The 13,300-nt window shown below is 39.8% G+C and overlaps 1 protein-coding gene across 1 annotated transcript in view; it reads left to right on the forward strand.

The window, feature by feature from the left end:
* Positions 1 to 13,300, forward strand: part of TAFA4 (TAFA chemokine like family member 4) — a 185,226-nt gene that overhangs the window by 45,574 nt on the left and 126,352 nt on the right. The window contains exons 2-3 of the mRNA XM_021934243.2: positions 1,295 to 1,429; positions 5,752 to 5,867. Coding sequence (XP_021789935.1) covers positions 1,416 to 1,429; positions 5,752 to 5,867 — 130 coding nt within the window. The 5' untranslated portion in view covers positions 1,295 to 1,415. The remainder of the gene's footprint in view (positions 1 to 1,294; positions 1,430 to 5,751; positions 5,868 to 13,300) is intronic.

Consider the following 13,300-nt stretch of genomic DNA (forward strand, 5'->3'; position numbering starts at 1 on the left):
GAAAAAAGAATACCCAGTGGTTCCTTTTGTATGAAGAAAATAAGATAAATATTAGCCAGGAAAGGTCATTTTGGTTTTCAATATGTGGGGAGTTCATTATGATGGGTTCTGATAAATTATATTGTGTAGTTCTTTCTGATAGCAGAAGGTCACATCATGCCCTTGGGTGGACATAAGGACAAACATACTTAATAAAGTTGGAGGATCTGGGAGATGAACATTTTCAAGTTTTTTTTTTTTTTCTGAGCAACTCATATTTATACAGTTATTTAAAGCCATTTCCCTCATGTTGAACTAATTACTCAAGGCCCATACTCTCCTATATGCAGCCCCAAAGTGGTGAGTCTTTAAATTTATTACCGAAAGTATTCTCTAATCAAACTTGTGGAATTGTCTTTGGGTTATCCAAGAGAAAAATCTCAGTTGTGCTTGGTGGTGGATTCTTAATTGGTTCTACAGGATTCTAAAGTAATTAAACTGCATTTCAAAAATTATTTTTATGTTATATTTGCAACTTGAATATTTATTAATGCATATCATTATTTTTCTCTGATCACCACCACTGGGAGGGATGCATTTAACTTAGCATCATTACAAATGGTATCGTTTCATGTTCTATTTTTTTCTTAAGATGTCTTTGCTTTAGGATCATCTGACTCCTTTTACAAATGTGTTCACTAAGTAGAAAAATCCTTTTAGGTTTGTGCATTGAGGGAGTGTCAATTATAGTATTCACAAGTGTTCTTTATATTTTGATATTGTGGATTATATTGGAAACACTTTTTCTCTTGGTGTTCTATTAACATTCTTTCAAAAAGCGACCTTGTAGATATTCTAGCATCATCTTCAGGCTTATGTCACACAAATCTAAGAATTCAGATCTTTGTGCTGGCTTTTCCACTGCTCTATGGGCTTGGGCAAATTGCATGTCTTGGGAATGCATTATCTCCAACTTCCATTTTTGCCTGATGGTCAATGAAATGGGAGAGTGAAATTTGTCCATTTCAAATGATTTGGGGCCCTTTGTTAAATTTTGAATACCTTTCCTGCTGCAGGAAGTTCTTTAAAACTATGTTATGTTAACTAATATGTGGCTAGTTAATGACTGTAGAATTCTGTATCTTTTCCTCCCTAATATTAGGACACCTCACAACTATGGATATGTTTGGCTGTCTGCCACTTGCCTGAAACTGCAGGTGTCATGGTTAAAAACCATTATTTTGCTACTGGAAATTAGTTTCATTTTAATATTAAAATGCTAACTGATTCTTTTTTTTTGGCCTTTTTAACGTAGGTCTTCTGAGCTATGATACTTTTTTGGAACGGCAGAAATGATTGGTTTAGCTACAGATGGGAATTTGGAGTCACTCTGAAATACATCCTGGAATAATTGTGTTTGACTAGAACCAAATCTTATGAGGTCCCCAAGGTAAGATTATTTTAACGTTTACCTGGACATGATATCTTTGCAAAGTATTGAGAATTTAGCAAAAGTGAGTATCCTGGAGTTGATGATCCTTTTTAGAAGCCTGCTTTTACACAGACTTTTTGAGAATTTGGGGAAATGTTGATCTTTTCATTTTAGCTTTCGTCTGTGGAATGAAAATGATTTCAGTTTGCAAAATAGTACTTTGGTTTATTCAGTAGGGGAAAAGATGAGGAAATATAAATCTATTGCTGACTAGCTTTCTGGCCCCACCCCCACCACTGTGACCTGGCATTTCTCTGGGGGAGTGGTTGTTGAGCTACTGTTAAGTGAATACTTGTTTTAGGGACTGGAAACTTATTGCTACTCACCCAGCAACTCGTTACATTGAATTGTCCACATAAGAAGATTAGGGATCACTGCCCAGGATTTGGAATGTCTGCCCTTGAGACTTTTGATTTAAGGCATTTGTTGTTGGAATCCAACCAGAAAAACAAACTATTCTGCTGACTTTTTCACTGCTCCATGAGCTTGGGTAAATTGCATGTCTTGGGAATGCATTATCTCCAACTTCCCATTTTTGTCCAGTGGGAAGTGAATTCAGGAGACTGGTTATACATACGATGGGAGAGTCAGGGAAACTGAGCAGAAGATACACAGGAAGCCACTGCCATCCCCTGGCTGGGGACCATGGAAGCAGTTAGTCCGTGAGGAAGCAGTGCCTAGAAGAAGGAAACTAGAGTGGAAGCTAGAACCACAGTGGGCCCTTCTGGCAGGAACTGGAGCCATGGTGGAGAAATGGCCACTCCACAGATCCTGCTAAAGACAGAGAAGGCAGGGAGAGATGTCCTGGCCTATCCCTTTTCCTATTCTCCAGGTTCCAGCTGTTGCCTTTCCTTGACTGAATCCAGCCAGTAACCAGCTGACCTGGGAGCCTGGGAAATGCAGCCTAGAGGGTCTGCCAGCCGTCAATACCGGGGAAGGGGGAAGAATGGATCTGAAGGCAAAACAGGCCCAGGCTGTCATAGAATTCATATATTTAAAATAAACTTTTGTTTCTTTTTCATTTTATAATATCACTTTCATTACTGAAGAACATCCCATCTCATGGCTGTGTCATAATTTGTTTAACCAGTCTCATACTGTTAAACATTTGGATCATTTGGATCATTTTTTTTTGTCTTTCCCTCCCTGCCTCCCTGCCTCCCTGCCTTCCTGCCTTCCTGCCTTCCTGCCTTCTTTTTTTTGAGACAGGGTCTCCCTCTTTGCTCAGGCTGGAGTGTGGTGGTACAATCATAGCTCACTCCTGCCTTGAATTCCTGGCCTCAAGCAATCCTTCCACTAGTCTCCCAGTGTGCTGGGATTACAAGCAAGAGCCACCATGCATGGCCAGATCATTTTCAATAGTATAAACAATAAAAAAAAGTCCCATACATTGCTGGTTATTTCTTTAGGGTTAAATCCTATAAGTGATCTGCTGGATTGTAAATGCTTGACACACATGGTCAAATTATCTATCAATTTATGGTTTTATTGAGTGAAACCCTTTCTCTTTGATTTAGATATATTTCATTCAATTATTGCCAACAGTGGGACATTATTTTAAATATTTTAATTGCTTTCCTTTGAGTGTGGGTGGCATTGTGGTTATGATGAGAGTCACATCTTTTATTAAATTACACCTGTAAGGCATAGATGAAGGGATTTCACAGGTGTTTTTAAGGTTCCACATACACTGAATTTAGTTAATCAAAAGAGAGATTATCCTGGGTGGGATTGACCTAATCAGATAAGCCCTAAAATGAGACTGAGCCTTTCCTGGAGGAAGAGATTCAAACCATGAAGGAGCTCATGCAGGGGCCATGTGGCAAAGATGTGAAGGGCTTGAGAGCAGTTCCTGGTTGATAGCAAGAATACAGGGAATACAGAGAGTCCCAAGAAAATGGCTTTGGCCAACAACCTGAGGGCACTCGGAAGTGATCCTTCCCCAGTTGAGCCTCCAGATGAGGACACACCCAGCTGACACCTTGATTTTAGCCTGTGAGTTTCTGAGCAGAAGACCCAGCCAGAACATGCCAGACTCCTGACTTACAGAAACTATGAGATAATATATTGGTGGTGTTTCACACTGCTCCTGTCCAAGCACTAACTAGGCCCGACCCTGCTTTGCTTCTGAGATCAGATAGGTTGAGGGTAGTATGGCTATAGATTGTTGTTTTAACTTCTAAGTTTGGTAATTTGCTTCAGACATTGCTAACATTCTAAGCTTACACAGAAACATGGAGCCTGTCTGCTTCGAAGGGCCTTTAGTTTCTCAAAGCATGCCCATGCCTTCCATCTCTCCCACCTCAGTGTACGCACGTGAAGGGGACAGAAACTCTAGAAGCAGCTTGAAAGGTGGCAAAGAAAATAATATGTGGATCTTACATGAGTTCTAGATGCTATTATCAATCACATAATTTGGGGGAAGTCCAGAGGCTCAAATTTCTGTATTTGATGATTTTTGTTTTTTTGTAATGGCACACTCTGTCTCACACATAATGTTCTAAAATTTCAGTTTATTATCCCAGTGTCAGCTATCGATCTATTTGTTACAAAAGCTTATTCCTCTTACCCAAGGATCAGAAGTTCAAATGGCCATATGTAAATGAGTCGGGCTGGTTGGGCCCAAGGTACTGACTGCTGGGAGGGACTGTGGAGACCCGTCTAGGGGCAGCTGTGACCACACCAGCCTGTTACTCCCATGCAGAAATGTGAGCCCAGGGATGCCAGGAATAATTTTTAAAGAGAATCTGGATTCTGATGTGCAATCTGGACATTTTGTGTGTTGGCAACCAATTCAAATTTTTTTTTTTTTTTTAAAGCACAGATCAAACAAAACACATTTGCAGGCTGGATCAGATAGCCTGGCTTCCAATTTGTCATAATTAGTGGCCCCAAAAGGGAAAATTTCAAGGCATCACATAAATGAAGAATTAATTTTCTATTGCTGCATTGCAAATTACCCAACATAGACATTTAAAACCATTTTGAAACAGTTTAAAAGGGCAAAAGGAAGCCAATGCTTTTTGTTACCTTTAACACCAAGTTCTTCAAAGATGATTGTCTTGGCTGCTTAAAAAGCAGACTAAATCTCAAATCAATAAGCAATACACCCTTTAACAAGATCTATTTGACTGAATTGTGAGAGGTCGCGGGGAGAGAAGGTTGGCAGCAGAACATGTGTGTGCCTCGGAGTATGGTGTGGGCATTCAGTTCCCCTGAGGCTTTGATGTGTTTTCCTGGAGCAGGGAACTGGGACTTTGGTAGAGGCACTGCTAGGTTGCTGGCAGCTGAAGATGCTTCCTTAGAGGACTTCCTTAGGAGTCTCGCCTATAGTGTGACTCAGGCAAGAAGCCAAACTCAGGTGCCATGTTTTTATTGTCGGCCCATAAGTGTGTATACATTTGCATATATTAAACGGGGGTTTCTTTGATCCGTTGTGGTAATAAGATGCCATGAGGCATGTGTGAGGAAGAACCTAATTTCAGATGCCAAATGCAGTGACTTTTGCTTGAAAAGTGAATTTAAAAAAAGCAAACAAAGTTAATCAAGTTCTATCTACTTAATTCCCTTATGATGTTATAAAAGGGCAGAAAATTAGGCAGCTGGGAATAATGTTTTTGATATCCTCCTTTTTTTACTCTTTTGTTTTAGAATAGACCATACAACCATAACATGAACTGAATTGTCTTTGAGCAACTGTTTTGATACTGTCCATCATACGAAGTTAAATTTATTTTATATTCACCTGTATCTGCCCATACTCCTCCCCAAAGGAGGAGCTGAGATTGGCTTAATCAACTGTGAACCCAGTCTTCCAGACCAGAAAGCCTTAGTGTACAGTCAGAGAAACCAGGCGAAAGTTCTTGGACCACATGTGCAAAATCTCCATGGATTCTTTCAGATCCAGAAATCATATGTATTTTATTTGGATCTAGCTCTACGTGTGTTGCTTTTACATCTCATGGTATAAAATAGAATAAAATCCCCATGCTCTATTAGGATAACTCAAGCAACAACTTGCAGATTCATAAATTAGCTTCTCAGCTTCTCACTGATGCATAGGGCTAACTCGGAAAACTCTTACTTATCAAAGGTTTTTATTGAAAATTTACTTAATGCTCAGTGCAAATAAGGTTTGATTGGTCTTCTATTTTCTTGGGAGAAAGGAATTCCAGCTCCAGGGATCTGCCCCTGCTTTCTCCCGCCTTCCTAGGATGGTGCTTGCCAGGGAACCCGGCCTTCCTCAGCCCTCACTGACTCCAGCCCTGCTTTTCCTCCAGGATGAAAGCCTGTGCTAAGTCAGTGTTGCTGTCGCACTGGCTCTTTCTAGCCTACGTGTTAATGGTGTGCTGTAAGCTGATGTCCGCCTCAAGCCAGCACCTCCGGGGACATGCAGGTAAGCCCTTTAAGCTCATTATGCACTGCTGAGATAAATTAATACAACCCCTCCAAACGTCAGAGTCCACATATTAGACACAGGTAACTGATGTGAGCTTCTGATGGTGTGTAAATAACTAGAGGAAGCATGAAATATGGCGGAGTAACACAGTTTAATGCTTTAGTGCTTAAATAGTCCTTTAAAAATATTTTTCAGGCTTTTAAAAACTTTTGTTTTCTTGGGCACACTTTTATTTTTATAGCACTTTTTCTCAAGGAATCCCAGAAAACCAGCAGCAATTTGTGTGGTTGGCGTGTGTGTGTGTATACATGTCAGTCCATCTGTCCATCCATCCATCCATCCACCCACTCCTGCAGCGTCCTTAGAAGTAGAACATCTTTATGATAAACTTCAACTAACACTTATCGGGCTTTAGTGAAGGGAACAGTCAGATAATTTAAGATCTTTTTGAGATATGTGGAGAAAATATGCTACATGATTTTTTTTTTTAAAAAGACAGAAAAGAGAAAAAGCTGTGGTAACTTTCGTAAGGGACTTAAAATAGGTGTTGTCTAAAGATTTAGAGGCAGTCATTCTGATAATATTCTGATCAGTCATTCTGATAACAGTGAAACTCATATCTCTGCATTGCTGATTTTTAAAGGCGAGATCAAAACCATCAGCTACAGATCAGTTTGTGTGTTTTTTTTGTGTTTGTCCTTTCTTACATCAACATTTAAAGTAACACAGTGGAAACTCCTCAGTGAATTGTGTTTTCCTGAATAATTCATATTTGTCAGTGGACTTGTTGTCAATTAATTTACTCTCTCAGCTTTGGTAATCTGAGGCATGGCAGTGCCAGAAATGTTTTGACTTCTTTGGAAAAGAGTAATGCCTGAACCCTAAATCGTGTATGGGTCAGAATTATAAATTCTCTCTCCAAAGGTCTTGTGTATGGAAAGTTCATGAGATAGTCTTACCACCAAATATATAACATGTTATACTTTCCACTTCTTTATTCTGATATTTTAAGGTTAGTCATAATTTAAGGCTCAAGATAATTTTTAAAATCTCACACAACTCAATTTTTGCTCCTCAAGTGACAGTTCCAAGAAGATGAGAAAAATAATGATTGCAGTTTCAGCAAATCAGCATAAAATCAATACCATTTGTCTGCTGTGAAGTACCCACAGCTAGTTGGTTATTGTGCTGTACCTATTTTTATGAGTTTGTTCATGAGGATAGAGTTCGAGGTCCTCGATCTTATCTGTTTTCTTGAGTGGAGTTTAGGAGTCAGATTAGTTGACAGGTGAAGTATTTCAGTGGGATTACCATGCACTCTCATTCATGTTATAAATTTTCTCTAATGATCTTCAGGGAATGAAAGTCCATGATCCTTGCAATGTCCATGTGGCATTTTTGTCCCAATTTAGTGCTTAGCTGATGGAGAACTCAGGATCACCAGAATTAATTGGGGCAGTGCACTGAGATCCTGAGAAACTCCGGTCAGATTTTCACTCTGCTGTGGGTGTATTACATGGAAGTCTGACAGTGGGAGCAAGTTGCAGAGAGTTACCTGCAGAAGGCTGTGTCTGAGTGTCCAGAAAGGCTCCCGGCACTGTCCCATGGGCTTCGTGGTTAGTGCTGGTCAATTAAATAAATGGTGGCACTAGGAAACCCTAGTTAGAAGTTGGATGCTTTTTATGGCTTGGATTAGAAGAGTGGATGTTGATTGCTGTGTGTAAACAAGGAGGTATCTTACAACCCTATCTCCACCTGCCTGGCTAAGAGACACGGAAGAAGGTGGGAATCCCCCCCCAGTTTTGGGAGATGGGGTGTTATGGTAGGTGTGTATCAAAGATTTAATTTTCGTTTAAGCATTAAAAAAAAAAATAAAAACCCACCTAATTTTCGCAGGTTGGGTGGTGAGACTCTTTCTTGAAGACAAATAGCATTAATACATTTCCACAGAGTCCGGAGGTAGTATTTCTAAGTGTCTAAAAAACACAAAAGACTGCTTTTGTTGTTTTTAAAGTCTATTTTCCATCATAATTGAGCAGGAGATCACATACACGTATAGGACTGTGTAGTTTCAAGCTGTAGAAAAGGTGAAGGGGCCAATTGGCAGGTTCGTTTCTTTTAAAAGGAAGCCAGGGCTAACTCTTGTTATTTCTTCAACCAGCAATTTGTCCTTTTGTTCCTTTTTTTTTTTTTTTTTTTGGCTGTAAGCAGTGCATCACTTCCCCACAAGGGGGCAGCAGATATGTTTTGTGCAGCGGAAAGATGCCATCTGGAAGGAAGTTTCGGAAACTCGACTCCTGTGGAATTAATGATTTAGGGATCTTCCTACAAATTTCATCCGATGTAGACACGAGTGGTTGGGACACAAAGCACCTTACAACTTTAAGATTTATTCCTGGGAATACTAGGAGACTTCAAAAATTCAGATTTTTGTCCTTTAAAGATGGAATCATAGCTAATTTTCTGATGGAGCTGGAGTTGGGAACTTGGGTGCTATTGATTTATACGTTCACTTTAATAGTTCCATTTCCCTAGAGAACTTTGAACATGACCTGGACTGCACTATTTCAATTCCACAAAATGCTGTGGTGCTTGGTGACTATTTAATGTCACTTTATGCCATTGTAGTCAGTTGGCATAAAGTCCCTGGAAAAACTGGGGCACACCTGGAAATGAGGCAGGAGAGGAAATCAAATGTTGAGGGGTCTAAAGTCAAACGTAATTCTGGTTCTGGTACATCCTGGCTGTGTGGCCTTATCCAGGCCACTTAACCTCTCTGAACCTGTTTCATCATCTGTAAAAATGGAATGATATCCATGCTTTTTAAATTTGGAGTTATTGGAATAACTGAATAAGGAAAAGTAGGTGAGGGGATTAGCACATAGTCAACATTCCATAAGTGGCAACTATTTTCACATTTGGAGGCATCTCTACAATGAGTGTGGAAAGGTTTGCATTCCAGGAACGGCTGAAGACGGTGAGCATGGGTAGGTAGATGTGGTCAGAGCCTTTAGGGTTTGAAGCTTTCTCATGTGTAAGAGAAAAAGGTTTGTTTTTTCATTGTTCTAGAAAGCTGACTGTGGCAAAGAAAGTCGCTTTATGAAGACTGAGGTTTCAGCTCAAACTTAAGAAGGAGAGAAAGGCTTCAACAAGCTGGGAACAGAGTGACCCAGAAGGGTGTTGAGAGCCGTTTTATTTGCTGGCCTTGAGCTAAATCTGCTGTAGAGAGGATGTCTCACTGATTGGGAAGTAGTTAGATGTCAAGAATTGTGAAGGGTCTGAGCTTTTACCGTCCTCTCAAGCTAGTAGGTTAGCTGGATGCTGGGCAGAAGGCATGAGATGCTTGGGTCAGAGACAAAAGATTTTATTTTACTTTAATCAATCAATTAATTTTTTTGAGATGGAGTCTCCCGCTGTCACTTAGGCTGGAGTGCAGTGGTGCAGTCTCGGCTCACTGCAACCTCTGCCTCCCAGGTTCAAGCAATTCCCCTGCCTCAGCCTCCTGAGTAGCTGGGATTATAGGCGCCTGCCACAACGTCCAGCTAATTTTTGTATTTTTAGTAGAGATGGTCTTTCACTATGTTATCCAGGCTGGTCTTGAACTCCTGACCTCAAGTGATCCACTCACCACGGCCTCCCAAAGTGCTGGGATTACAGGCCTGAGCCACTGTGCCTGGCCCGAGAAAAAAGATTTTATTACTCATGGCACAGGAAGCAGCATGAGCTTCAGGTTTGCTTCAGTTCTTCTTTCATTCTTGGGCAAGTTATGAAACCTCTTTGGACTCAGCCTCTTTCTATGTAAAATGAGAATAATAAAAATAATAAAAAGTAAACCTCAGAGTTATAATAAGGAATCAATCAATACCTGGGAAATGCTGAGAACTGTGTTTGCTTAGTGTGTGCTCAAATGCTAGTTATCTTTATTTAGACCTATCTTCTTCTCTTGAATGTTATCTATTTTGTAGAGGTTCTGTACTTTTCAAATTTGTGGAAATTTAGGTTTTCTGTTTTTTTTTTTCCTGTTATAAATGGTTATGCAAAATATGCATGTTGTGATTTTGTGTTTTGATGGTTTATGTTATTTTTAACTTAGGGTAAATTTTTTGAAGAGCGATTGTTGCATCCAAGTTTGGGCCCATGTTTTCTGTCCCTTATAATGGCTGAAATTTATAGGAACCCTGCAAATACTCTTGACTGGATGGACTGTTTTAGCTCTAATTTTCTACAAGAAACTAGGTAATTTCAAAAATACGAATTGAGTGGGGCATATAACATCTAATACAGGAGTCTCTCCGAGGCTTAAATTTGAGATAATATTTGTGAAAATGATAAAATTGTATGTACAAATGGCTATTTGTACTTTGCTGGCAGAAATGAATTGTACTTACACAGATGAGTTTGAAAAATGATTTGCCTGCATTGCCTACTTTCTGACACTAGGGGGTAGGCAAGGCTTATCATAGCTAAATAGAGCCACACACGTAATTTTGCATGTTATAAAGCCGTGTTGAAAAAAGTAAAAGGAAACAGAAGAAATTAGTTTTACTAACACATTTTATTCAACCCAATATATTCAAAATATTATCATTTTAACACGTGACCCTAGCCACATTTCAAGTGCTCAATAGCCACATGTGGTTAGAGCCTACTATAAATTAGTACCGTGAACTAATAATGAGTTAGGTCTTAATGTTGCTTTTTTAAAGATTAGATTTATGGATTATTTAAATTTTCATGGGTCAGTCATAGAGCACACTGTTTTATCTCTATTTCATTCAATTTATGTTTTATTTAGTTATTTCTTTTTTTTTTAAACAAATGACTACTAAATTTAGAAAAAGTACCCAGTAAGTGGGATTTGTAACCTCAAGTCATAAAGAATGGGGAAGAGTTCTGTTTCCTGATGAATTACTTATGCTATTATTCCCTGCAAGAGCGTATTTTTAGGGAGAGGGAAGTGGCAAAAGTAATTTGACTGTGTGTGTGTGTGTTTATGGGTGTGATATCAACCATTAAGTCTTAAAGTTACCCACTAGCAAACCTCTTTTCATCAATAATGAGCGCTTACCCACTGGGGTGAAACCTGATGATATCATTTTAATATGGTTTTTCCTGTACTTTTCTCTGTCTTCCTTTTTCCCGTCCCACTTCCAATGAATGGTTATTTCAGTAAATCTATGGATGTATTGCTATGTAGGCAACTCTACAATAACATACTCTATTTTATGAGCAAGGAAAAGAAAAGACTATGGAATGGTTTAAAGGGCCTTTGTTTTGGTAGCAATGGAAAAAGGCATCCATAAAATAGTGGTTACTTTATTCTTTCCCTGGGGAGTTTTTGCACTAAATACACAGAGGCCCCACTGCAGTTACATTCCATCTGAACCTTACAAAGTAGAGTGCAGGCACCTGTATTATTTAACAACCATACTAGTGATTATTCAGACCTGCAGCCAAAGATGAGAACCACTGATTCAGAAGAAAAAAAAGAAAAAAAAACAACTGGAAGTTTGACTCTGGCTCCTATCAAAGTACAGTTTGATCTGAGTGGTGATGAGTCTCCATTTCAGTCTTGCTATGACACGGTTAGGCTGAGGAGAGGTGTATTTCACCCCTGTCAAGGTGACCTCCATTTCCACCTCTTGGGAAGGACTGTGAAAATACTTACTCATTTAGTACCAGCTCGACTTTCTGGATGCTGAAAGCTTCCAGCGTGAGGGATTCCACTGACCTCCCTTGTACTCCATATTGTATTTCTTCAGTGCCATCTTGATGGGCTAATCTTAATCTCGGCTTTTAATAAGAAGGGAAAGGAACACACATGAGGTGTTAATATTCGGCTTATTCTCATCTCTTCAGCTGCAAGTTCGAGTCCCAGTGCCACCGGCAAGGTCAGCTTTGCGAAATGTCTGACAAATGAGCATGCTTTACATCATTTTGTGTGTGTGTGTGGGAAGAAAGGGTTGTATTACTGACTGGGGTAAAGACTTTCAGTTCCTCAAATGGGCTTGTGAGCCATCCTACTTGGCAGAGCAGACTTTTTCATCCTCCCTTTTGAGTCTTTAGGGCAAAACAGGCAACCGTCTTGGAAGAGTTCTCTGGGTAGTTTGGGAAAAGATTCTCCTTACCCTTGAGGAGATACTTCCCTTTTTCTTCTTTCAAGCCATGGCCTTAGACTCATCTAAACAAAGCCTGCAATTTGGGATTTAAAAAGCTACAGGTCAATACCTCATCTGTATGTCAGTGCTATACGAGGAAATTGGAATCGTTTGTTCCATATAAGGAAAATAAAATCTTTGGTAAAAAGAAACAGCAGGGGTAGAGATGGGGCAGGAAGAAAAATGACGTTTTGTGTTTTCCTAGGTGTTGCTTGGTTGCTTTAAATAGTTTGGTCCATATGGTAGTCTCAGAAGAGAACACTGGAATAATATTATTGAAGGGACATTTAAAAACCCATGACAAAGGATTGATTGTGAGAAGACTGTGTCTGCAAGAGTTAAAAACAATTTGACTACTAAGACCAAGCACCATCCATGCTTGTATTTGAGGGTATATCTGAAATCACATAAGAACTATAACTAAATCCCACAGGGTTACAAGGGCCTGAGGTGGTTGGGTGTCTCCAAGTGGGCTGTTTTTTTCTTACCTGTTGGGGATTGGGTAATGGGATCCTAGAAGCAGAGAGAGAACAATAGAGAAATTTGTTTCAGGAAAAATATAATATGGGCCTGAAATAAATAAGTGAATAGCAACAGTGTTGTTAGCAGCAGGCAAGTTTTCAGTAGCTCATCCCTGACATTGCACAGCTACCTGGGAAAGGGTTGGAAATATATACCAGCCCTCCAAGGGTGTGGGAGATTTGAGCAATTTGAACTTGGTTGTGCATAAAGGAGTACAAAGTCAAGATGTGTGTCTTCTTCCCCAAAATCAAACAGTGACAGATTTTGGAAAAGTCTCCTTTGCTCTGGAAAGTCTTATTTGTTGTTTAGAAAGCATTTGCAAGAGATGGTGGAAGGCTTGTCTTTCACGGGGAGCTTTCAAAGCCTGGTTGGATTGGAGCTAGAAAAATGAACATGTGAACGTGTTGCTGTTTTCTGCCCTCCCTCCAAGTGTCCTGGGGTCATTTTACAGGCTTTTCAAGTAAGTGTTGCCCTGTGGAGGACAGTGATTTCTAACTAGGCATAGTCTATGTGTTGAAGCTGTTGCCGGCTAAACATATCCAATAGGAAATAATGCCCACATTGAAAGGGAGAGAGCAGTCATTAATATGTATTAGAAATTGGGAACATCCACAGAATGGCTAGATCGGCATTTTTCTGGCCCAGGGTGTGTGTGTGTGTGTATGTGTCTCTGTGTGTCGTCTGTTGTGTGTGTGTCTGTGTCTGTTTCTGTTTGTCTTCTCCTGGAAAACAAGTATGACATTGTCTGAT

The sequence above is a fragment of the Papio anubis genome, chromosome 2 (assembly GCF_008728515.1).
Source record: "Papio anubis isolate 15944 chromosome 2, Panubis1.0, whole genome shotgun sequence".
NCBI lineage: Eukaryota > Metazoa > Chordata > Mammalia > Primates > Cercopithecidae > Papio > Papio anubis.